At 44.0% G+C, this 25,663-nt stretch overlaps 1 protein-coding gene across 1 annotated transcript in view; it reads left to right on the plus strand.

Moving 5' to 3' along the window:
* The first annotated feature begins 1,048 nt into the window (after nt 1–1,048).
* The window catches only part of GPR137B (G protein-coupled receptor 137B), a 45,106-nt gene continuing 20,491 nt past the window's right edge, over nt 1,049–25,663 (plus strand). The window contains exons 1-2 of the mRNA XM_073338169.1: nt 1,049–1,637; nt 17,431–17,480. Of these exons, the coding sequence (XP_073194270.1) occupies nt 1,269–1,637; nt 17,431–17,480 (419 nt within the window). The 5' untranslated portion in view covers nt 1,049–1,268. The remainder of the gene's footprint in view (nt 1,638–17,430; nt 17,481–25,663) is intronic.

The following is a 25,663-nucleotide window of genomic DNA, read 5'->3' on the forward strand; positions in this document are numbered from 1 at the left end:
TCACAACATAAGAAATGCCCACAATGGAAAGTGTTATTTTATAAAGCTAATCCCAAAGTCATGTCTGCATGTTTACCAATAAGCATCTCCAATCAACTATTGTCCCAGAGATGGCCAAGGTAGAAAATATTTGAGTAGGGAAATCCTGTGCAGTGACACTTATGCTCTAGCACGGGGGTTCTCAAACTGGAGGTCGGGACCCCCTCAGGGGGTCAGGAGGTTATTACATGGGGGGTCGTGAGCTGTCAGCCTCCACCCTAAACTCCGCTTTGCATCCAGCATTTATCATGGTTTTAAATATATTAAAAAGTGTTTTTAATTTATAAGGGGGGTTGCACTAATGAGGTTTGCTATGTGAAAGGGGTACAAAAGTTTGAGAACTACAGCTCCAGCACATTTTGTCATTTAGTGTTTTTCTTTTGTCCCATTTAAGCGGCAGACACAATACATTTAGGTTGATGCCTTAGCAGGGTTGCCAATTTTGGTCGGACATATTCCCAGGGATTTCATCACATGACATAATCTTTAATTAAAGATTAATCTTTAATTCCTGGAGACTCCAGGACAATCCTGGAGGGTTGGCACCACTAGGCCTTATATGTTTTTGGGCCCCTTCCACTGAAACATCTGATACTGGCCACAAACAGAGAGAGAGGCTATTGGATGAGGTGACCATTCAGTTTGGAGTGTGAATTGTATCTTCCCTACCAAGCACTGCAGGATTCTGTAATAAAGATCCAGGGCACTACAGCTTACTGCAGTGTTTTCAATAAAGGTTCCTAAAAGTCTTCTTAGTTAAACACTGGCAAATAAGTTGCTTGTTAAAAAAACTAGAACACAGCATCTGACCTGGCTATCACTAGTAAAAACATCAAGTAACTTCTTCCTACATAACACATCAGTGTTACTGACCCCATCTTAAATCAAGATTAGCATGTTTAGGAAGGGGTTTGGTTATAAACTTCTCAGGGAGGAGCTTCTTTGTTTTCTGAAGGATGGGCAGGGGTTGTCCACAAACATCGGCAAAGCGCACTGCAGCCTTCAGAATCGTTCCCTGCCAATTGCTGACACAGGCAGCCCTAATGAATCATTCTGAATTGTGATCATGTGCTACCAGCCGTCAGTGAGCTGCCAAAGAGGAAGTGCAGCTTGTTTTCTTTCTCTCACTTTCTTGGTTCCTATGCTGCTGTAAGAAGATGAAAGGAGGAGTAAGCAGGAGCAGAAGCAGCCAAACTTAATAAGCAACTCTTGACGATTTCTGATCTCAAATGGAGGCCTCTGAGTGGGACCCACTGAAAAATGACACCCTGCCACCGACACTGACACCAGCTGTCCCTCCATATGTGAAGCTGGGCCTGACCACTGTATATACTGTTTTTTATTCCCTCCTCTTTGTGTTCATCTATGTCCAGCTTTGGCTGGTCCTCCACTATAGGCACAAGAGGTTCAGTTACCAAACTGTCTTTCTGTTTCTGTGCCTATTTTGGGCCTCACTTAGGACTGTGCTCTTTTCATTTTACTTCAAAGATTTTGTCACAGCAAACTCTCTCAGACCCTTCATCTTCTGGCTTCTCTATTGCTTCCCAGTTTGCCTCCAGTTTTTCACACTGACACTGATGAATCTTTACTTCACTCAGGTAAGGAATGGACATTTCTGTGCCTGGGTTGACTAAGTACTACAAAATTGTAAAGCTTTACTTTTTTAAAGATTTGTAAGAGAGACGTGATTTCCTAATGTACCCAGGCAGGGAAAGAAGTACATTTAATGTCTTTAATTTGGAACTTTGTGTTTTGGAAGGCAAGTGACAACTACTACAATGAAACAGCCACCCTGGGGGAGAAGCAGTAAATAAATCTGTTGCCTAGTCAAAGGTGACATTTAACCTAAGGCTGAACAAATTGTACTGGAAACCTTGGGGTTATTTTACGGTGGCTGTCTAAAGTGCAGTTCTGCTCAAAGGGACACTGTAAAACCTTCTGGCTCAGCTGTTCTGTGTGCATTCAGAATCATATCGCATGGTTTTACTGACAAAAAATGAGATTTTGTTGTTTACTCCTGATGGCTCTGCAATGCCAGTATGAGTCATTGAGCTGGACTCTCTTTTTCTTTGTGTATCAGTAATAGAATTCAGAGTGGTAGCCGTGTAATAGAATTGTTAACTAGATTCCTGTTGCAGGTCCAATTATTATTCTTATTTGTATTACAATAGCATCTGGGGGCCCCAACTGAGACAACGGCTCCACTGTGCTAGGTGCTGTACAAACACACAGTAAAAGACACCCTCTGCCTCAAAGAGCTTATAATCTGAATAGACAAGATGGAACTGAGTGAAGAAAGTGTTATCCCTGTTTTACAAATGGAGAACTGAGACAAAGAAAGTTTGCCTGACTTGCCCAAGGTCAAACAAGAAACTTGGAGCAAAGCTGGGATTCGAGCCTAGATTTCCTGAGTCCTAGTGCCTTAACCACAAAGCCAACCTTCCTCTGAATTCTGCTCTTAGATTACCTGTATGAGTAATGGGTCACCTTCCTAGCATACCTGGACCTTATGGGTGAGCGTGCAGATCAATCTCCCTGCTTGAACACTCCACTGAGACTACCTATCCATTAGAGTGCAGGTTGTGATGTGGACTACCTATCCATTAGGTCCTAGACTGGGACCGGACTGCTTTTTACACACACCTTCTAAGTGGTTCTTCAGAGGCAACAACTAGTGTAGGTCTGCAAATTACAAATAATCTTACTGAAGAAAAGAGACTGGCTTCTGAAACCGAGAGCCACCAAATAAGAATGATAAAAACTGTATGTGTTAAGTGTGAGAGCTGATAGTGACCCAAGCTTGCTATTATAAGACGGTGATTCCCTGGCCGTTGTGTAATAAATTTGGTGGTGGTCCTGTTTCCAAGAGACAAGTGTCCAGCATCACACAAATCCATCGGTTACCATAGTTGGCTCTAAATGGTACCCTTGGGCCAAATTCACACACACATGCAACTCTCATTGAAGTCTTCTGAGAGAGAATTTCATATCTTGGCTCCCAGCCAAGAAGCTATGGATTAAAAGCATGGAGAATGCATGATGATTAGTAGTATAGGTAATCGATTCCTTTCATCTCAAAGAAAATCCAAAAGAGAAAGTGAGAGACAGAGAGTTTATATATATATACTCACATTTTCATTTTACTTGGATTATAACATTGCTGCCTGGTAGCACTTTGAAGCTATGTAATGAGTATGGTCAAGTGCATTGGTTCTCAACCTGTGGCCCAATCAGCACACAGCTGCAGCCCATGTGACATCCTCAGGGCCATACAAGTAGTATATCTATTGTGTAGATGCAGCCCATGTAATACATAGGGAGCTGCATATGGGGCCCACAATGGTAAATAGATTGAGATCCACTAGACATGGGGTTCTCAAATGGTAGGTCTAGACCCCAAAGTGGGTTGAGAGGCTGGTGTTGGCCCTGGGCCCCAGCAAGTCTGAAACCCAAGCCTCATTACCCAGGACTAATGTTACAGGCCACCTCCCAGGGCAAAAGCCCTGGGGCTTCAGCTTTGCACGCCCCCAGCCTGGGGCTGCAGGCTCAGTCTTAGTCTTCAGTCCTCCCTCCTAGGTTCATTTAGTAATTTTTGTTGTCAGAAGCAGGTCGCGGTGCAATGAAGTTTGAGAACTGCTGCACTAGACTGTAGTGTTTAGAGGAGGGGACAAAGTTAAGGCTCCTGGGTTCCAGTCTTGACATCAATTGTGCTGTGTCACCATGAGTAAGTCACAAGCTCCCTAGACCTTACTTTGCCCCTCTGTCAATGGAGTATAATACTGACCTGGTGTTGTGAGGCTTTTAAAATTATATTTGCAAAACACTTTACGAGTAATGATTGAAAGGTGCTAGAGACAAGCAAATGATTACTGTATTTCTTGCCATTTGTTTCCGTGCTAGTTAATCCCATGGAAAGTCCCACTTGTAATAAGGCTCCACCCAGCTAAAACAAGGAGTTGAAATTAGAAACACAAGCACAGCCATTGTGGGAATATAACCTAATACATGGAACAAATTTATACATTTTTAGTTCATTTTTATTAGTTCTTTGCTTCCAACCAATGTGGGGAATGGCTTGTCTTATAATTAAACATGTTGTTGAGATTATCTTTTTTATGTACACCTACGTTTCCAAGGCAGACAAGCACGAACTGGTGTGAAAGGGGTGGGGAAAGAGAATTTGTTTTCAATAATCACTTTAACTTCACAAACCTGTTCAGAGGCAACTTCCCCCCCTCCCCCCTTGCAAAAGTAGACTGCAGCTGTGCCTCACTGCATGAAAGCCAACTGTTATTTAGTGAGAGGAAAAGAAGGTAGCTAGCAGAAGCAAGAAAGATGTGAAGCTCGTAAATGTTCTCCTTTTAAATGAGGGGGTGGGAGGGAAAGAATATTCCTAAATCCTTCCAACTGAACAACAAAACTGAATTAACTGGTAAGAGCTTAAAGATCATTTGCAAAACCTTTGAACTTGAAGGGGAGTTAGCAGCTACTGCTGTCTTTTGGAGTGAAAGAGACAAGGTGGGTGAGGTAATACCTTTTATTGGACCAGCTTCTGTTGGTCAGAGAATCAAGCTTACAAACTGCTCTTCTTCAGGAGTAAGGACCCTTTATAAATAAGGCCTCAACTGTGCCTTAGATAAAATGAGACAGAGTGGCACCAGCGCAGCAGGGGTTTTCCTGAGTTTTGAGTGTCACCTGCAGCAATAAAAAAACCCAAAGGAATTGTAATGCAGTGGGGGAGGTTGTTAAACCTGCTGGACTAGTGAGAAAAGCAGTTACAGATAATCAAGGTTTTGACTGCCACTGACTGGGGTCCTTGGGGTTGAGTGCTGGCTGCCGCTTGGGAGTACGCAGACTTTTACTGTGCGGGGCTTTTGATGCCCTAGATATGGCATAGTAGTGAAGGGTGCTAGAAGAAAGCATACATAATAGCAACGATCACTTCTCTTCCAAACCCAACTGCTGCAGGAAGTGCACATGTTTCCATAAGGAAGACAAAGATCCTGCTTCTGTGTCCATTCATTGGTGTCCTAAAGATAGAAAATAATATAACCCACTCCTTAAGAGTAAAGCTTCCTCTGCTTGGAAGCTATGAAACTACATGTCAGGTTAATGTAAGAACAAAACAAACAGCAGGGATATTACTTTTGTAAAACAATAGCAGGATGCCTGCAAATAATTACACAAAATGAGCTAGAGCAACTGATGTATCAGGTAACATATGGTAATATGCATTCCTGCCTCCAAGGGGTGTCTGCAAAACCTGCAGTTCTGCCTGCCTGACATCTGCCCCTCTCAACGCCACAGGTTTATTTTAGCTGTTCAAAACCATCAACAATTGTATAACTCAGCAACAAATATATTTCCTACTTTAATTGAATTCAAGAAATTTCTTATTTGCAGCCTGCCTGGTCGGGGTCCATTTCTTCTCTCTCTGATCTACATTTGTTGTCACTGACAAGGTTGAACAAATAAAAGCCTTGCGGTTTTGGAGGCAGTCACAAGAACCTAAGAAATCCTTCAAAGTCTGAGTTTAGAGGCATAGGCTATGGGTCAGCTGAGATGCTAAAAAATTTCCCCCTTTGGGAGGAATTCAGGGATAGGGTGGCATGTTTCATTTTGTTCTGTTATGTTTCAGAGTTTAAATGTAATACTTGCAGCACAGAAGTTTTGGGTGGGGGGGACACAGGTTCAAGTGCAGAGAGGTTGGGTGGAGAGGATGAAGTCAAGCAGACCTAGAGAGATGCTGGAAATCCCAAACCTTCCCTCATTCCCAGGACACATACAAAAAGCTGGTTAACAGGTCATAAGTTTAAACCATCAGGGTCAGACACTTTCCAAACATTGCAGATGACTTGAAGGAGGCTCTGTGATGAGGTGGAGGGAGGTTCCATCCCTAGGGAAGGATGGCTAGATAGATCCAGTCCTACCAATTCAACTCCTCATTTCCCCTCTCCTCTTGGCATCCTGATTGGGAAGTTTTCCCTGCTTCACACAGCTGCCATTACCCACCAAGAAGCAGCGTTTAGGCAACTGAGGGCAGGGAAAATCCAGTGCAAGGCTTTAAGTGACATAACCTAAATGGAATTCTAATTAATGTGTATGTTATCTCGGAGGGGAAAACAAGGGAAGTTGTTATCTAATTATTTTATATAGAATTTAACAATGTAATCTAGCCAGTAAGGGACAGAAGGTTCTTCTCATTAATAAAAAGAGGCAGTAGAAATCAATTAACAATTTTTAAAAATTTTTATCCAGCACTTATTCATTTAGAGAGCACTTTAAATGTACCCTGTGCTTCCCAGGAGTAACACTACAGGTGGTAAAACATAAGACAATATTCCTTGACATGTTGTAAGACATACAACAATACACTCTATGTGGTGGCTACATTAGAAAAATTAATACCTGCACAGGTGCTAAGTCGCTGGTATAAACAGGGCTCAGGTGTTTTTACTGAGAAAATGTTCATGACTTGATGGTAAATAGCCCTAGCCCTGGCTGCACTAGCATCTATGCTATTGCTACCAGCATTGGTGGTGGCTGCTGTATTACAAATACTGTGGAACAAGGTAAGAGTCAATCAGGCAGAGGTATAGGCAGGAGTGGGTGTTGCCAAGTGCTTTCAAGGTGTGAGGACAAACTTGCATGGAACATGGAGGAAGAGGAGGAAGTACAAAGATGGGCAAGTTTCAGAGTAACAGCTGTGTTAGTCTATATTTGCAAAAAGAAAAGGAGGACTTGTGGCACCTTAGAGACTAACCAATTTATTAGAGCATAAGCTTTCGTGAGCTACAGCTCACTTCATCGGATGCACTCTCCACAGTATGTGTCCAATGAAGTGAGCTGTAGCTCACGAAAGCTTATGCTCAAATAAATTGGTTAGTCTCTAAGGTGCCACAAGTCCTCCTTTTCTTTTTGCAAAGATGGGCAAAAGACACACTGCTTCACAGGTCCCTGAAATGAGAACTGATAATGAAGAGTGAACTTCATGCCTGTGCAAAAGCCTAAGTCCTTTGCACTTAAGTCCTATTCTAGCCCTCAGAATGAGGTGTGGTCTTGGATCCAGTTCAGTAAAAATGAGTTGGGTCACCTCACACTGTGGCTCTAATCAGCTTGTTTCAAATAACCTGATTTTCAATGTTAAAACTGGATAGAAAATTTCTCCACTGTAGACAAGCTCTAGGAATGAGATTATTTGCTGAATCAACTTTCAACTCCAGGGGGTGAGAGGTGGCTATAACCACCTTTACATGTTCCTGATTCTGGGATACTTGTGGTGCTAGAGAGACCTGTGGTGTAACATAGACAACTTTTGATGGGACTGTCTAAGTTATCCCTGGCTGCTTATGGGCGCAGAGATACCCAGAATCGTTGCACTGCCCCAGCTCTTCCTGCCCCAGCCCCACAACTGGCATGCCACCTACACTGAGCTTTGCTTGAGTACTTCATCAGAGGACAACCTGCTGCTGTTTTTCCCAGTTTCTGCAATAGAGAATTCTCCCTAGCTGGATCTGGGGCTTTTAGAACCCAGCTCTTACACTGCGGGTAAAGGGGCCAGAGTAGGGAGAGATTCTCATCCTAGATCTTCAGTCTTTCAAGGGGAAAAACAAGGAATCAAGGCAGGGTATTTATAATGTAAAGAACAATTAGCAGGAAAAAATTTTTTTAAAAAATCAACTTTTTTAGGCATGAGAAAAGCAGCAAGGGAGATCACAAGCGCAGTTTTCCTTCTTGCTATTCTCCTGGCTTCTTGGGGATGTCTGAAGAATTTTTTTAAAAGGGTCTCTTTTCTACTTGCTTTCCAGACTGTTCTAGCCTGGCTTTCCCCATTCTACTGAAAGACCTTGGATGACTCAGATGTTGACTAGGAACTCTCTTAGTCCTTCATGGAAGGGGAGGGGCTGTTGAAGCTTTAACAAGCTGATCTTTTCTTCCAACTGCTTGTAGGGTGTTTGAGTTAGACAAGTGTTAAAAACAAAAAGCTCCATCTCCACTGGGAAAATCTGTAAGGGCCAGATTCTGATACTCCTACCCACACTGAAGAGTACCTTACTCTGTGACAAGCTGCATTAATTTCAATGGGGCTACTCATGGAGTAAGATACTACCCAATGGCAAAAAGAAAAGGAGTACCTGTGGCACCTTAGAGACTAACCAATTTATTAGAGCATAAGCTTTCGTGAGCTACAGCTCACTTCATCAGATGCATATTGTGGAAACTGCAGCAGACTTTATATATACACCGAGAATATGAACCAATACCTCCTCCCACCCCACTGTCCTGCTGGTAATAGCTTATCTAAAGTGATCATCAGGTGGGCCATTTCCAGCACAAATCCAGGTTTTCTCACCCTCCACCCCCCCACACAAATTCACTCTCCTGCTGGTGATAGCCCATCCAAAGTGACAACTCTTTACACAATGTGCATGACAATCAAGTTGGGCTATTTCCTGCACAAATCCAGGTTTTCTCACATCCCCCCCACCCCCATACACACACAAACTCACTCTCCTGCTGGTAATAGCTCATCCAAACTGACCACTCTCCAAGTTTAAATCCAAGTTAAACCAGAACATCTGGAGGGGGGGGGGGGGAAGGAAAAAACAAGAGGAAACAGGCTACCTTGCATAATGACTTAGCCACTCCAAGTAAAACAAAAAAACTTCAAATCCAGACTCCAGCGAGAAACTGCTGAATTGGAATTCATTTGCAAATTGGATACTATTAATTTAGGCTTAAATAGAGACTTGGAGTGGCTAAGTCATTATGCAAGGTAGATAAGCTTTAGATAAGCTATTACCAGCAGGACAGTGGGGTGGGAGGAGGTATTGGTTCATATTCTCTGTGTGTATATAAAGTCTGCTGCAGTTTCCACGGTATGCATCCGATGAAGTGAGCTGTAGCTCACGAAAGCTTATGCTCTAATAAATTGGTTAGTCTCTAAGGTGCCACAAGTCCTCCTTTTCTTTTTGCAAATACAGACTAACACGGCTGTTACTCTGAAACCTGTCACTACCCAATGGCAGAATCTGACCCTCTGTTTTTCTGCTTTGGTGAGAATCCCTATGCCCTTGCACTACATCTTCTATTATTACTAGCACCCTGGGAGCTGCAGTACTGCAGAGGAATATTTACACATTTCCCTAGCATAATTTTAAACAGTTTGAATAAAAATCACTGATCATCTCTGATAAAATTCAGATGCAGCTCCACTAAAATGTACAGTCAATCCAGCACAGCCTCTTTAGCACTCTTTCATCTCAACTTACTGCCCTGCAGCATCTACTCTTGGTAAATTCTGCAACCAGTTTTTGTAGGGTAACCAAAGCTAATTAGGGCAATCTACAACCCTGTAACAACTCTTTACATCAGCTCTTAACACGTTGAGTACTACTTTGCTCATGAAAATAATCCTATTGAAATTAATGGTAATGCTTGTGTAAGTGCTACTCCATGTGAGTAACAGTTGCAGTATCGGCCCCTTAGTTAGATGTCACTTGCCTGATCTCTGCAATGTCATGATACTACATGTTCTCCAGTCATCCAGAGCGTTGTCTTCCAGGATAAACTGGATAAACAAAAGCTGAATTTCTAGTGCAAAAAGCATGCAAGAAAACAATTTAACCCCCGACCCCCTACAAAAGACCTCTTGGGCCTTGTTTATACATCACAGAGAAGCAAAACCAGGCATAAGCTTTTTGTTTATCTCCTTTAAGCAGCAAGTAAAATAAAACAACATAAACCTGTTTCTGAAGTCCTTTGAGTACATATTATTAGGGATGCATAGATAATTGAACACAGAATATTATGACACTACTATCAGGGATAATGCCTGGGTTTGTAGGCAGCCCAGACATTTGACTTACTTTTAAAAGATTAGAAACTGTTGCAGAAAATTCTCTAGACTTTCAGATTTTAAATGAGCTATTATTTTTGTAGGGCCTATTGAAAAGCCAGGCTCCCTCTACTCAACAATCACCATCTCCAGAGAAGAGGAGGCTAGTGCACGAAGACATTTTCCATTATAAGAGATATATTCTGTAAATAGCTGTTAAACAAAAAACATCAAATATTATTTCAGCTGTATTTAAAGCACAGGGAAAAAGTAATTCTAGTGATATGGAAAAGAAAAGACCAGTGGGAGGAAAATGGTTTTAAAATCAAATCATCCACACTAAAACATGCAACATAATTAAAGTTGGGTTTTTTTTTTAAATGGTGAGCAGGTTCCTTTTCAGTCCATGGCAAGGAAGCTGAGGTTAAATTCCCCCTTACAAATTGCATTTACTTAGAAAACATTTTAACCTGTGAAATACTAATGATGCTTCCATACCATTTTTGATAATCATGAATGTGTTCAAAGTGTGTGGGGATATTTGTTTTTTAAAGAATGTTATTTGAAAGAGGATATGTGGTTAAAAAGGTGAAACAGAATGCAAGATACAATCATAGAGCACAGTCAAAGGGAAGATTATGGCAGGTGGGCACTTCAGTCAGGGTATGTACTCACAGTCAGAAAAGATTTTTTTTTTCATTTTATTTTTTTAAGATAACTAACATGCATTAGCTATTCTGCTGTAAAATCCTAGTGGAGACAAGGCACAAGAATTTTTTACTGAGATGTAGCTTGTTGAGTTCAATCCTATGCCCCTTAGCCAGAGCTGCCCACTCCTAGCTACATCATGATAAAAATCCCAGCTCCTTGCCTAGGTTTTGTTGTAATAACTGGGCCTACCAATTTACCCCATGTGTGAGCCTAACTGTGGGAAAGTGGACGAATGTTTATAAAGTATCCCAATAACCTAAAACAGTAAATGTATCTGCGAAAAGGTAAAGACAGACTAAATTAGTCCAAACAGAGAGGCCTATTGATATAACTCAAGGCCTGTGTTAAGATCCTGCCTAGGGTGACCAGATAGCAAGTGTGAAAAATTGGGACAGGAGGTGGGGAGTAATTGGCGACTATATAAGAAAAAAACCAAAATATCAGGACTATCCCTATCAAATTGGGACATCTAGTCACCCTAATCATGCCTGATAAACAAGAGAAGTAAGAAAAGGCTTTTGGTGAACATTAACAGAAGATGCAGCTGTCTGCCAACAACCACTGCAATGAAATTTACCATCATGGCTGCCACCCCTCACCGTCTCCCGGGACGCTGGGATCTACCGTAACACTGTTGGGCCTTTGTCATCCTGATCCCAAGAGATGTCCTGACTCCGGGCCAAGAGAGGGACCCAGATAACACTGCCACCTCCACTGCCTCCAGCTACATTCCAGACATGACTTGGGATGTGAGATTTTGACACACCCACTCACTCTTGTGTGTCCTTTTCCTTCCTTATTTCTCACCCACCTTATTTCTCTTTCCTATCCTACTCCTTTTTCCTTCTGTCTAATAAAAGTCTGGCTTAGCTGGCCAAGATTGTATAGTTTCCAATGCTGCTGTAAGCTTCTGACCAGAAAAAGGCAGTTAAAAGCAACGATCTACAGCCTGGCACAAGTTTGTCAGGTCTCTGGGTGGCTAATAAGACTCTGAACCATGCCTATGCTTTTCCAGTAGTGAGGTAGCAAGTGAAAGTCAACCCCAGAGACAGAAGCTGCATTTTTAAAAAATGAACCTTTGCTGTTCTTTTCTCTCCCTTCTTGTGTGTGTTTGTCTTGTTTTATCTTCTAAAATGTGATCAGACTTTAACAGCAACAACAAGAGCTTCATTCAGCTCAGCTAACTTTTTCTCTTTTCCTTCGAAAGGACAGTTATTACCATCTAAGAAACTATCAGACAAGAGTTTTGTTCCTTCTAAAGACTCTCTCCAGCTAAAGGGAACAAGGAAAGTTGTTAAAATGAAAACCTTAGGCCATGTTTACACTACAGAGTTAAATCAACTTAAGTTACGTCAACAGTCATAAGCTTCTTTATTAACATCGGTTGTGCACGTCCACACAATGCTCCTTGTGTCAGAGGAGAGCGTCCAGAGTTTTTGCTCTTGCATCGACAGAGAGAGTGTTGCCTTATGGGTAGCTATCTCATTGTGCAACTCACTCCTTTTCTTTTCACTACCCTCTGTCACCCTCTGCCACTGGGAGCTCTGGGAACAGATCGTGGTACATCATGGGGACGCGCTTGCCATCCTGTGATGCAGTGTTTTCTGTCCCATCATTCCATGGGCTTCCTACTTCGTGTTGCACCATTTTTCAACTGCCCTTGTAAACTGTGTGACTGTTGCCTCTGCATGACAGCAGGGATCCTGAGCTGCTGATCATTCTGGTAATGAGACTTATGAACACAATGCAGCTGGTCCTGCAGTATTTCACGCACTGCCAAATAGTGACTTGCTGATGCCTGCTCTGCCATGGAAACAAATAATTTAAGATTTCTGTGGGCATTCATGGAGCAGCTTGCCATGGTGGACCACCAGTACTGGGCTAGGGAAACAAGCACTGAGTGCTGGGATCGCATCATGATGCCTGTATGGGATGATGAGCAGTGGCTAGAGAACTTTCAGATGCGCAAATCCACCTCTCTGGAACTGTGTGTGGAGTTTGCCCCAGTACAAGGATAACAGAATGAGAGCTGCCCTCACTGTGGAAAAGTGAGTGGCAATCACTGTGTGGAAGCTTGCAACTCCAGACTGCTACCGTTCAGTCGTGAATCAATTTGGGGTTGGAAAGTCCACCATGGGGGGTTGTGGTGATGCAAGTGTACAGGGTCATTAATTGCCTCCTGCTAAGAAGGACTGTGGCTCTTAGTAATGTGCAGGAAATAATTGATGGCTTTGAGGCAATGGGATTCCCTTACTGCGGTGGGGCGATAGATGGAACACATATCCAAATTTTGGCTCCCGACCATCTTACGATGGAGTATATCAACCGAAAGGGCTCCTTCTCTTGCAGGCGCTAATGGATCATCAGGGCTATTTCACTGACATCAATGCCTGAGTGGTCAGGGAAGGTGCATGATGCATGCATCTTTAGGAACACTGGAGTGCACACTGGGACTTTCTTTCCAGACCAGAAGATTCCAGTGGGGGATGTGCAAATGCACATAGTGATCCTTGGAACCCCGCCTACACCTTGCTTCCATGGCTTAGGAAGCCTGACTCTGGGAACCTAGACAGCAGCAAGGAATGCTTCAGCAACAGGCTCAGCAGGTGCCAGATGACCACTGAATGTGCCTTTGTACGAATAAAAGGTTGCTGGCTCTGTCATTTTTGCTGGTTAGACCTTGTCATAAATATAAAGGGAAGGGTAAACCCCTTTAAAATCCCTTCTGGCTAGAGGAAAAACCCTTTCACCTGTAAAGGGTTAAGAAGCTAGGATAACTTTGCTGGCACCTGACCAAAATGACCAATGAGGAGACAAGATACTTTCAAAGCTAGAGGAGGGGAGAAACAAAGGTTCTCTCTGTCTGGGTGATGCTTTTGCCGGGGACAGAACAGGAATGGAGTCTTAGAACTTAGTAAGTAATCTAGCTAGATATGTGTTAGATTCTGTTTTCTTTAAATGGCTGAGAAAATAAGCTGTGCTGAATGGAATGTGTATTCCTGTTTTTGTGTCTTTTCATAACTTAAGGTTTTGCCTAGAGGGATTCTCTATGTTTGAATCTAATTACCCTGTAAGGTATTTACTATCCTGATTTTACAGAGGTGATTCTTTTACTTTTTCTTCTATTAAAATTCTTCTTTTAAGAACCTGATTGCTTTTTCATTGTTCTTAAGATCCAAGGGTTTGGGTCTGTGTTCACCTATGCAAATTGGTGAGGATTTTTATCAAACCTTCCCCAGAAAAGGGAGTGTAGGGTTTGTGAAGATTTTGTGGGCAAAGACATTTCCAAGCGGGCTCTGTCCTGGTTATATATCTGTTAGATGTTTGGTGGTGGCAGCGATAAAGTACAAGGGCAAAAGGCAAAGTAGTTTGTCCCTTGGGGAAGTTTTAACCTAAGCTGGTAAAAATAAGCTTAGGGGGTTTTTATGCAGGTCCCCACATCTGTACCCTAGAGTTCAGAGTGGGGAAGGAACCTTGACAGACCTCAATGAGGAAAATATTCCAATGGTCATTGGGGCCTGCTGTACTCTACATAATATTTGCAAAATGAAGGGACAAAAGTTTCCCCTGGGGTGGACTGCTGAGGCTGATCAACTGGTTCCTGATTTAGAGCCGCCAGATACAAGGGCAATTAGGGTGCACAGCGGGAGGCTATTTGAATCAGGGAGGCTTTGAATGAGCATTTTGACAATGATTCCCAGTGATGCATTCAGTCAGGCAATGATTATTTGCTGCCTTGAATTACCTCTGTAGTGCTTGCTTCCTGAGTGTTAATTGTAGTGAGCAAATATTCCTACCTATAGCCACTGTGTTTCAATGTTAGCAGTGATCAATATGTGTATTTCAAAAATAAAGACTCATTTTATTTCAAAGATTTCACTTTAATAACAGGAAAAAACACAATTTTGGTCAAACAGGGAACAATGCAATGAGGAACAGGCTTGTGGTTAGGGCTCTCACAGCTGTGTGTAACTCCAGCTTTCATTGGGAAACCAATCCCTAGGCATGGAGTGCATGGGGTACGTGCGAGGAATGCGGTGGGGGAATTTGCGGAGGGCGTGGAGCAGAGTTCTGTAGTGGCTGCAGGGGGAGCTGTGCCTGGATGTGCTCAGATTGCAGGGTGAATAAGGGACTTCATCATCTCTGTCTAGCCCTCCAGGAGCTTTATCATCCGCTCCTGTTCCTAAATCCTTTCCAGGCTATTCAAGCTGCGTTTTTCATTAATTTTCTCCCTCCTCTCTTGTTTCACTATGTGCTGTATCTATTGACTGCAGCACTTCGTGAAACATATCCTCTTTGTTCACCGCCTCATCTGACAGAGGCAATCCACTAGTGTGGAGGAAGGGGTTCTCAAGGCCTTTGCAGAAGCCAAAGAAACAGTGAATAGACACAGTATTGTGAGTGTGCTCAGAGCTGTGAATCACAAAAGTTATACACACTTCTTTCTTGCTGTTCCTGGGCTAGCACACAAGTCGGCCCAAGTCCCAAATATGGTGAGATCGGGGGGGGGGGGGTGATATGGGGGAGAGGGCAGGAAGGGAAAAGAGTGGTTCACGAAGGGGGTTACTACAAGCAGCTAGGGAGACTATTTTGAATATTGGTACCCTTTTTCATAAGCTAGAGCAATCAAACCCAATATCTCACTCCTAAGGGTAACCCAGGTTGCAAGGGTGCATCTCCTGCATGCGTGTGGGTTCAGACTGGCTTCATATGCAGCTTGCCTGTGTGCTGCTCTAGTCCTTGCAGAAATACACTTTTGGTGGAGCAGCAAAGTTTCCTACAATGGGGGGAGAAATAAGGCGGCTCTTCCAAGGAACCTTTGGCAGAGGATTGCAGAATACCTACAGGAAAGTTTCCTAGAGATCACTATGGAGGATTGCAGGGACTGCTCTATGTACATTAACAAACTTTTCTGCCATGGACCCAGAGCAGAGAGGGATAGGTTCTGTTGTTAATTTCTGTCCCTTATCCCTCCTCTACCATATAACAAAGTACGTGAGAGCTCAGTCTCTTCTGACCATGCAGTATCAAAGCAAAATGAGCATTTACTGGAGCTCCCCTTTCCTGCGCACCAGAGCTGGAGTGCTGGGACTGGCTAGACCCCTCCAGAGTGGAAAAAGGGTCCTGACTTGCCACGCTACCGGACAACCCTGCCAGTTGCTCCACATCATCTTCCAGTGCTACTTCCTCATCCACCACTTCATCACTGGGGTTGAGTCTGCTGAACGCTGCCTCCAATCCCTGCTGAAGTATCCACAGAGCTCTTGGCGGTGGGGTCGCCACTGAGGATGGTGTGCAGCTCCTTATAGAAGCAGAATGCCTTTGGTGCCACACCAAAGCAATGGTTGGCCTCCCTTGCCTTCCGGTATGCCTGCTGCAGCTCCTTGATTTTAGCACAACACTGCTGCATGTCCCTTTTGTGCCCCTTCTACATGCCACCAGCAATCTGCCCACAGGTATCAAAATTCCTACGGCTGGAGTGAAGCTGCGACGACACAGCCTCCTCTCCCTATAGACTCAGCAGATCCAACAGCTCTGGTGTGCTCCACGCAAGAGAGTGTCTGCTGCAGAAAACCAGCCTGATCAGCTGGGCAGATGCTACGTGGACTGTGCATGCCAAGCAAATAGGAAGAGGAACTTTAAAAATTTCTGGGCCTTTAAATAGGGGAGAGGCGCATAGCTCAGTACCTTTGGGGAAGCAAAGTTCAAAGTGCTGACCAGAGTGGTCAGGATGGCATTGTGGGATGCCTCCTGGAGGCCAGTTAGGGCGACAAAACCAAGTGGAGTGTCTACACTGATGCTGCATCGCTCTAACTATGTTGCAAAAAGCGCTACACTGCTTGTCGAGGTGGTTTTATTATTTCGGCATAGCAGGGGAGTTACATCGGCAGGAGGAACATTTCAGTGTGTACACCTCCACCGTTTTGTCAATGAAAGCTGACTTTTGTCAACAAAACTGTGTAGTGTAGACAAGGCCTTACCTAATACTTTACATTTCAAATGCTTTAACTGTTTTTTCTTCTGTTTTGTATTTTTAATAAAAGGTTTCAAAGATTTTAATGGTGTGTTTGTCAAAGTAATAAGCAGGCTGAGGTCTCTGTATACCAAATGCTGAATAATGTTTAAAACTGTGTAATGTTGGACAGTCTCAGGGTCGTGTTAACACCTTTGAGTCTTTGGGCTCATGTATTCCATTACAACAGATTTTACAGCAAGATAACTAATGCTCCATAGCTATCTCTCTGTAAAAACACACCTTTTTTAGCAGTTAAGATGTAACCGGAGAGAACTGAATAAACTTCCGTAGAATACACTCGGCCTGATTCACATTTACACTGCTCCAGCAATGTAAAGGGCCCCTAACGTGGATGCAAACATTTATACCCAATTTAAGGCTATGCTACACTGCCAGGTAAAGGGACCTTAATGTAAATGCGAATCAGGTCCAAGGTGTCAACAATGGCTAGTCTACACTAGAAAGTTGCACCAGTATATTTATGTTGGTTAGGAGGTATAATTATTTACCAGTATAGTTATACCAGCATATGTCCTAGTGTGGATATAGTCATACCAGTGTAAAGGTGCCTTCTACTGATCTAGTTAGTTCCGATTCCTGAACTGGACTAAGTTATACCAGTGTATCTGCTCTAGGGTGGTTTTGCCACTCGGTATAGTTTAAGTGGCAAAATTTTCTAGTTCAGATAACCTGAAGGTGCAAAAAACATTTTATGAATCCTAATAACCTGTGACACATAAGATGGTTTTTTCCTCAGGATCATAGTGTATTTGTTCATTTGTATTTACTTTGTGAATGATGCAATTTTTTCTCCCTATTATTCCAGGTGATTTTCAAAGCTAAGTCAAAGTACTCTCCAGAACTACTTAAATACCGGTAAGAACTATACAAACCTTTCTAGTGGTAAATATTTTAAAATGATACTTTTGATGCCCACTTCTGCTGGTAATTTAGGAATGGGCGTAACTTGCCAACATTTAACACCTGAATTTTTTTTAAGTATTTATTTATTTAGGAAGTTTTAACAAGTCTACAAATCCTTGCCATGTAAATATCAGAAACAAAACAATCATTACAACAGTTGGCTTTTGTTTACAGAGACATACAAGACTATAGTCATCAGATCTATCTATCTGCAGTTTTATACAATTCTACTCAATATTGTTAATCAGATATGAGTAGAAAGCATTCAAAGTGGATCAGTGTGGCTACTCACTGACAGGTTCATGTAGAAGCTTTTTGTAGTTGGGTTCAGCTGAATGCTCAGGAATAGTTAGGAGAAGGTTGTGTCAAGTGAGGAAAGAGAGCATTCAATCATCTGTATTTTGGTCAGAGCATAGGTTCTGACAACAGGTGTATGTGTGGTGGGGGCAGTCAGTTACATGTTTTGGTAAGAGGAGGAAGAAAGTTGAGAGGACAAGGAGCCAGGGAGGATGGATTCAGTCTGGTGACTTAGTTGGGGGGCACTTGGATGGGTTTCCAGAAATTTAGAGAGGTAAGGATGTAAAAGCTGAGTGTTTATGTTGAAAGATATGGCTGGTGTCTTGCTGGGGCCAGAGGGATTGTCCCGAATTAATAGGAGGTTCATTATAAGGTGCTGGTGGATGTCCAAGAAGCTGAGAGAGAGATTGATTAATTAATTAATTTCTATTGAGGCAATAGCCAGAGGCCTCAATCAGGACTGCGGCCCATTGTTCTGACTCTTGTACAAGCAGAGTAAGAGAAAAAAAAAGGAGGACTTGTGGCACCTTAGAGACAAACAAATTTATTTGAGCATAAGCTTTCGTGAGCTACCGCTCACTTCATCAGATGCATTCAGTGGAAATGCATTTGATGAAGTGAGCTGTAGCTCACGAAAGCTTATGCTCAAATAAATTTGTTAGTCTCTAAGGTGCCACAAGTCCTCCTTTTCTTTTTGCGAATACAGACTAATACGGCTGCTACTCTGAAACCAGAGTAAGAGAGGCAGCCTCTGTCCTGAAGAGTTTACAAGCTAAAATAGCAACTCAGGCTGAGAAAATGGAATTACCTGGAACTCTAATCTCATAGATTATAAAATCAGAAAGGATGACTGTATTTATGCTTTGTATTTTCGCAAAGTAATACAAAAGATCCTCTAGTCTGCCCTCCTGTATAATGCAGGCCAGAATTAATTCCTGTTTGGACTAGAACATATTAGAATGGTACCAAATTTCAGTTCTAGCCCTGTTGCTGTGTTGATATTTCACCATCACCTTGTGTTTTAAAACAAGACAGTATTTTCTGACTAGTTATTTGGTTTGTCCGCATCCCTACCATTCGGTAGTACATGGTGCTTTACCGACCATTAAAGAAAAAACATTTTTCCTGCCCTGGAAAGCTTACATTCAGGTTTGGTATGGATACAACTCAACAGGTAATAATCCGGAGCAGGAGTTTAAGAGCTGTTTGGTGGAATACTAATACAATAATTGGAAGGCTTGGTGAGGAGACAGCTAAACATGGATATTGGTTGAACAGTGTGTGAAACAGGTAGTTTTTGAGAAGACAATTGAATGAAGAAAGGGAGGATACTTGGCTGAGACCAGCTGGCACAGAAGGTGCAAAGATAAGAACAGAGAGTGAACAAAAGTGTGGCAAAGAGAGAGGCTGCACAAAGCCCGGTGATGAGAAGATGAAGGTAGAGAGGTAAACGAGGATAATGTTGCAGAGGGGTTTGAAGGTGAGAAACAGAAGCTTTGAACTTCATCCACAACTACAGATATTTACAGTAGTGCATTTTTCTACATAATTTGAGAAATGTATCTGTGTCGAGCGGGTAGTTATTAGAGACTTTCCATTCTGAAGTACGTAATAGCTGTACTATATGTCTGAGGATTAGTCTACACTACACAGTTTTGCCAGCATAGCGATGTCAACTAGGAGTATGAGGAAGAAAACCTCAACCCCTAGCTGCCATAGCCATGCTGACCTAAGACTCCAGTGTAGATGCAACGAGGCCAACTGAAGTGTGCTTCCGCTGCCACTGCTAATGTCATTGGGGGAGGTGGTTTTAGCAGAAAGGCTCCTTCTGTCAGCATATGCTGCACCTACACTATGGAGCTCTGCCGGCATAGCTCTACCAGTTTAGCTAGACGAGCAAACCGTTTGTAGTGTTGACAAGTCATGCACCCTGAGTCATGCACACACTGTCCCAACACACAGCTTCATACATATACTACGTTTTTTCCTATTGCATTCAAAACATTTAGGCATGGTCTCCACCCAGTTTTTGTACATGTATAAATAACTGTGTTGGTTAGGAATGTGAATTTTTTTCTTTTTTTCTTACACGGGTATCACTAGATAGGTGTAATCCCTAGTGTGCCCTATACTGATATAGGTTATTCCCCTTCTGGTACAGGATAGCTGTATGCTCGGGAGGTTGTGCCGATTTAATTATAATGGGATAGTGAAAGAGGTACAACATTTGTGAGTAGACAAAGCTGTAGTAATACTGGAATCTGTACTAACTGGGTTGATTTGTCCTTATTTCTGAACACTGAATTCCTCATTTTACTTTTAATCGGTTTAAAAAAATATCTGCTATAAAGACAAAGTAACCAGGATGTGATGATGTCATAACTGTATAAACAAGGCAGTTGTGAGAGGGTGTGTTCTCAGGCCCTGTATTTATATAGATCAAGAAATGATACGATTTCAAGATAGGAAAAAGATAAATAAAACCCACCTTCACAGAGCATACACGTAAAGAAAACTTCCCTCTGCTCTCTAATAGTATCAGACACTCTGGCAAAGGGGCTCATTGTTATGTTTGTAATAAAACTACCAAACGTTTTCCCTGGTTTGGGGTTTCTTACAAAGGCCTGGTCTACACTATGAGTTTAGGTCGAATTTAGCAGCTTTATCTCAATTTAACCCTGCACCTGTCCACACAACGAAGCCCTTTTTTTCGACTTAAAGGGCTCTTAAAATTGATTTCTTTACTCCACCCCTGACGAGGGGATTAGCGCTGAAATTGGCCTTGCTGGGTCGAATTTGGGGTACTGTGGATGCAATTCGACGGTATTGGCCTCTGGGAGCTATCCCAGAGTGCTCAGTTGTGACCGCTCTGGACAGTGCTCTCAACTCAGATGCACTGGCCAAGTATACAGGAAAAGGCCCGCGAACTTTTGAATCTCATTTCATGTTTGGCCAGCATGGTGAACTCACCTGCACAGGTCACCATGCACAGCTCATCATCACAGGTAACCATGCAGTCTCAGAATCGCTGAAGAGCTCCAGCATGGACCGAATGGGAGGTACAGGATTTGATCACTGTATGGGGAGATGAATCCGTGCTGGCAGAACTCCATTCAAAAAGATGAAATGCCAAAATATTTGGAAAAAATCTCCAATGGCATGAAGGACAGAGGATATAACAGGGATCTGCAGCAGTGCCATCTGAAAATTAAGGCGCTCAGGCAAGCCTACCAAAAAACCAGAGAGGCAAACGGCTGCTCCGGTTCAGAGCCCCAGACATGCCGCTTCTATGATGAGCTGCATGCCGTTCTAGGGGGTGCAGCCACCACTAGCCCAACCCTGTGCTTTGACTCCGTCCAAAGAGTGGGAGGCAACACGGAACCGGGTTTTGGGGGTGAGGAAGATGATAGCTCACAGCAAGGAAGCAGAGAAACCAGTTTCCCCAACAGCCAGGATCTGTTTATCACCCTGGACCTGGACCCAGTACCCCCTGAACCCACCCAAGGCAGGCTCCCGGACCCTGAAGGCAGAGAAGGGACCTCTGGTGAGTGTACCTTTGCAAATATTATACATGTTTTAAAAGCAAGCGTGTTTAATGATTAATTTGCCCTGGCATTCGCGGCCAGTACAGCTACTGGAAAAGTCTGTTAACATGTCTGGGGATGGAGCGGAAATCCTCCAGGGACAGCTCCAGAAAGCTCTCCTGGATGTACTTCCAACGCCTTTTGCAAAAGGTTTCTGGGGAAGGCAGCCTTAGTCCATGGTAGGACACTTTACCACCCCAGGCCAGTAGCACGTAGTTGGGAATCATTGCAGAACAAAGCATTGTAGCATATGGTCCCGGTGTTTGCTGGCATTCAAACAACATCCGTTCTTTATCTCTCTGTGTTACCCTCAGGAGAGTGATATCATTCATGGTCACCTGGTTGAAATAGGGTGGTTTTAGTAAGTGGACATTCAGAGGTGGCCATTCCTGCTGGGCTGTTTGCCTGTGGCTGAACAGAAATCTTCCCCACTGTTAGCCACGTGGTGGGGGGAGGGGTGAAGCCATCATCCGAGAGAATTGGGTGTGTGGGGGGTGGAAGGGGTGTTAATTGGGTTTCTACTGACCGTGAACCCGGAAATTGCAGCCCCTCCTTTTAAATTGCCAACCCATTAATGGCCAACCCAACTGCTACTTTGTATGGGAAATGAGGGCGCTGATGTTGGAAACCATTCCCACATGTTATGAAGGTTAAAGAAGCCAAAAGACTGTGGCTTACCATGGCTGCCTGCAAGCCGAATTCTGCTGCCCGGCCCTGCGTGAGCGATCTCTCACACCAAACCGGCATACCCTCAATAAGAGGCAAAATGCGACCTTGTAATGAAAGCGCATGTGCTGTGTAACGTTAACAGCAAGGTTTACCATGAAAGAGTGTACCCATTGTTCTATAAAATGTGTCTTTTTAACTACCACTCTCCCTTTTTTTTTCCCTCCACCAGCTGCATATGTTTCTCCTTCCCAGAGGCTAGCGAAGATTAGATGGCAAAAAAACAGCACTCGTGATTAAATGTTCTCTGACCTCATGCTGTCCCCACACTGACAGCACAGCAAAATACGTGGAGGCAGACAATCTCAGAGTGCAGGAAAACACAATTTGACTGCGAGGAGAGGTGGTGAGCTGAAGATGGTAGGTGGCGTCAGCTTGCTGAAAGAAGGCAGGAGTCCATGCTCATGCTGCTGGAGGATCAAACTCATATGCTCCAGCATATGGTTGAGCTGCAGGAAAGGCAGCAGGAGCACAGACTGCCGCTACAGCCCCTGTGTAACCAACCGCCCTCCTCCCCAAGTTCCATAGCCTCTTCACCCAGATGCCCAAGAACACGGTGCGGGGACCTCCCAGCCACTCCATCCCAGAGGATTGCCCAAGCAACAGAAGGCTGGCATTCAATAAGTTTTAAAGTTTTAAAGTGCTGTGTAGTCTTGTCCTTCCCTCCTCCACCACCCCTCCCGGGCTACCTTGGCAGTTATCCCCCTATTTGTGTGATTTGAATAAATAAAGAATGCATGAATGTGAAGCAACAATGACTTCATTGCCTCTGCAAGCGGTGATCGAAGGTGGGAGGGCGGGTGCTTAGCTTACAGGAAAGTAGAGTCGGGGTCGGGGCGGGGGGCATTCCATCAAGGAGAAACAAACAGAACTTTCACAGCGTAGCCTGGCCATTCCTGAAACTTGTTTTCAAAGCTTCTCTGATGCACACCGCACCCTCCTGTGCTCTTCTAACCGCCCTGGTGTCTGGCTGCGCATAATCAGCGGCCAGGCAATTTGCCTCAACCTCCCACCCCACCATAAACATCTCCCCCATACTCTCACAGATATTGTGGAGCACACAGCAAGCAGTAATAACAATGGGAATATTCGAAAAGGAGTACTTGTGGCACCTTAGAGACTAACAAATTCATTTCAGCATTGGTTTTGCTGAGGTCTAACCGAGTCAGTAAACTGCGTCAGCGTGCTTTCAAATCCCCAAATGCACATTCTACCACCATTCTGCACTTGCTCAGCCTATAGTTGAACAGCTCCTGATTACTGTCTAGGGTGCCTGTGCATGGCTTCATGAGCCATGGCATTAAGGGGTAGGCTGGGTCCCCAAGGATAACTAAAGGCATTTCAACATCCCCAATGGTTATTTTTCTGGTCTGGAAAGTAAGTCCCTTGCTGCAGCTGTTGAAACAGACCAGAATTCCTGAAGATGCGAGCGTCATGTACCTTTCCCGGCCATCCCACGTTGATGTTGGTGAAATGTCCCTTGTGATCCACCAGTGCTTGCAGCACCATTGAATAGTACCCCTTTTGGTTTATGTACTCGCTGCCTAGGTGCTCCGGTGCCAAGATAGGGATATGGGTTCCGTCTATGGCCCCACCACAGTTAGGGAATACCATTGCAGCAAAGCCATCCACTATGACCTGCACATTTCCCAGAGTCACTACCCTTGATATCAGCAGCTCAGTGATAGCGTTGGCTACTTGCATCACAGCAGCCCCCGCAGTAGATTTGCCCACTCCAAATTGATTACCGACTGACCAGTAGCTGTCTGGCATTGCAAGCTGCCACAGGGCTATCGTCACTCGCTTCTCAACTGTGAGGGCTGCTCTCATCTTGGTATTCTTGTGCTTCAGGGCAGGGGAAAGCAAGTCACAAAGTTCCGTGAAAGTGCCCTTATGCATGCAAAAGTTTCGCAGCCACTGGGAATCATCCCAGACCCACAACACTATGCAGTCCCACCAGTCTGTGCTTGTTTCCCGGGCCCAGAATCAGCGTTCCACGCCATGAACCTGCCCGATTGACACCATGATGTGCACATTGCAGGGGCCCGTACTTTGTGAGATGTCTATGTCCATGTCCTCATCACTCTCGTCACCGCGCTGCAGTCGCCTCCTCCTCGCCTGGTTTTGCTTTTCTTGCAGGTTATGGTTCTGCATATCCTGCTGGATAACGCATGCGGTGTTTATAGTGCTCATAATTGCTGCGGTGATCTGAGTGGGCTCCATGTTCCCAGTGCTATGGCGTCTACGCTGAAAAAAGGCGTGAAACAATTGTCTGCCATTGCTCTGACAGAGGGAGGGGTGACTGACAACATGGCTTACAAGGTTGGCTTACAGGGAATTAAAATCAACAAAAGGGGTGGCTTTGCATCAAGGAGAAACAGAATGGCCCCCTCAAGGCTAGAACTCAAAATCCTGGGTTTAGCAGGCTGTTGATTTCACAGAGAGAGGGAGGGAGGAGAAAATGAATACAAAACAAATCTGGTCTATTTCTTGTTTTGATCCACTTCATCTATCTTTATACATCTTGCTGGCAGCAGACGGTGCGGTATGACTGCTGGCCATTGTCGTCTCCTGGCTGCTCATTAGAAGACGGTGCAGTAGGACTGCCGGCAGGACTGAATCACCATGAGATGAAACTTCAAAGGGAAATGACCTGGCTGAGTCACTCCCATGTTTGCCTAGGCGCCCCTGACCGACCTCACTGAGGTCGGCTAAAAAAGCACCCTGGAGTACGGCGACGATGGCTACCAGTCATACTGCACTGTCTGCTGCCAAAAGGCAATGAGCTGCTGCTGTATAGCAATGCAGTACCGCGTCTGCCAGCACCCAGGAGACATACGGTGATGGTGAGCTGAGCAGGCTCCATGCTTGCTGTGGTATGGCGTCTGCATGGGTAACCCAGGAAAAAAGGCGCAAAACGATTGTCTGCCGTTGCTTTCACGGAGGAAGGAAGGGAAGGGGGGCCTGACGATATGTACCCAGAACCACCCATGACAATGCTTTTGCCCCATCAGGCATTGGGATTTCTACCCAGAATTCAAATGGGTGGCGGAGACTGTGGGACCTGTGGGATAGCTATCCACAGTGCAACGCTCCGGAAGTCGACGGTTGCCTCAGTACTGTGGACGCACTCTGCCGACTAAATACACTTAGAGCATTTGTGTGGACACACACACAATCGACTGTATAAAAACGCTTTCTACAAAACTGACTTCTATAAATTCGACCTAATTTCGTAGTGTAGACATAGCCAAAGAGAACGCTTAAGCCAAACTCACCTTTCTGTGAGCGTAGGCTGTTACCAGCAGGTCTCAGGCAATTTATGGTTTCTCGTGGAAACCACATATGAAATTTGATAGTTTCATGTGATTAAACCAGACAAAATTGGTGGTTTTAGCCAAACTTTGCTTTGAGTTTTTTGGTACAAATGAACTCAAACGCTCAAAGCAGAACTCAAAGAATGTGCACAAAGGGAAACTGAAGCAACAGAAAACATCTGCATGGACCCTCTCCGAGCAAAGCCCCCAA

Source organism: Lepidochelys kempii, chromosome 3 (assembly GCF_965140265.1).
Source record: "Lepidochelys kempii isolate rLepKem1 chromosome 3, rLepKem1.hap2, whole genome shotgun sequence".
In the NCBI taxonomy this organism is placed as follows: domain Eukaryota; kingdom Metazoa; phylum Chordata; order Testudines; family Cheloniidae; genus Lepidochelys; species Lepidochelys kempii.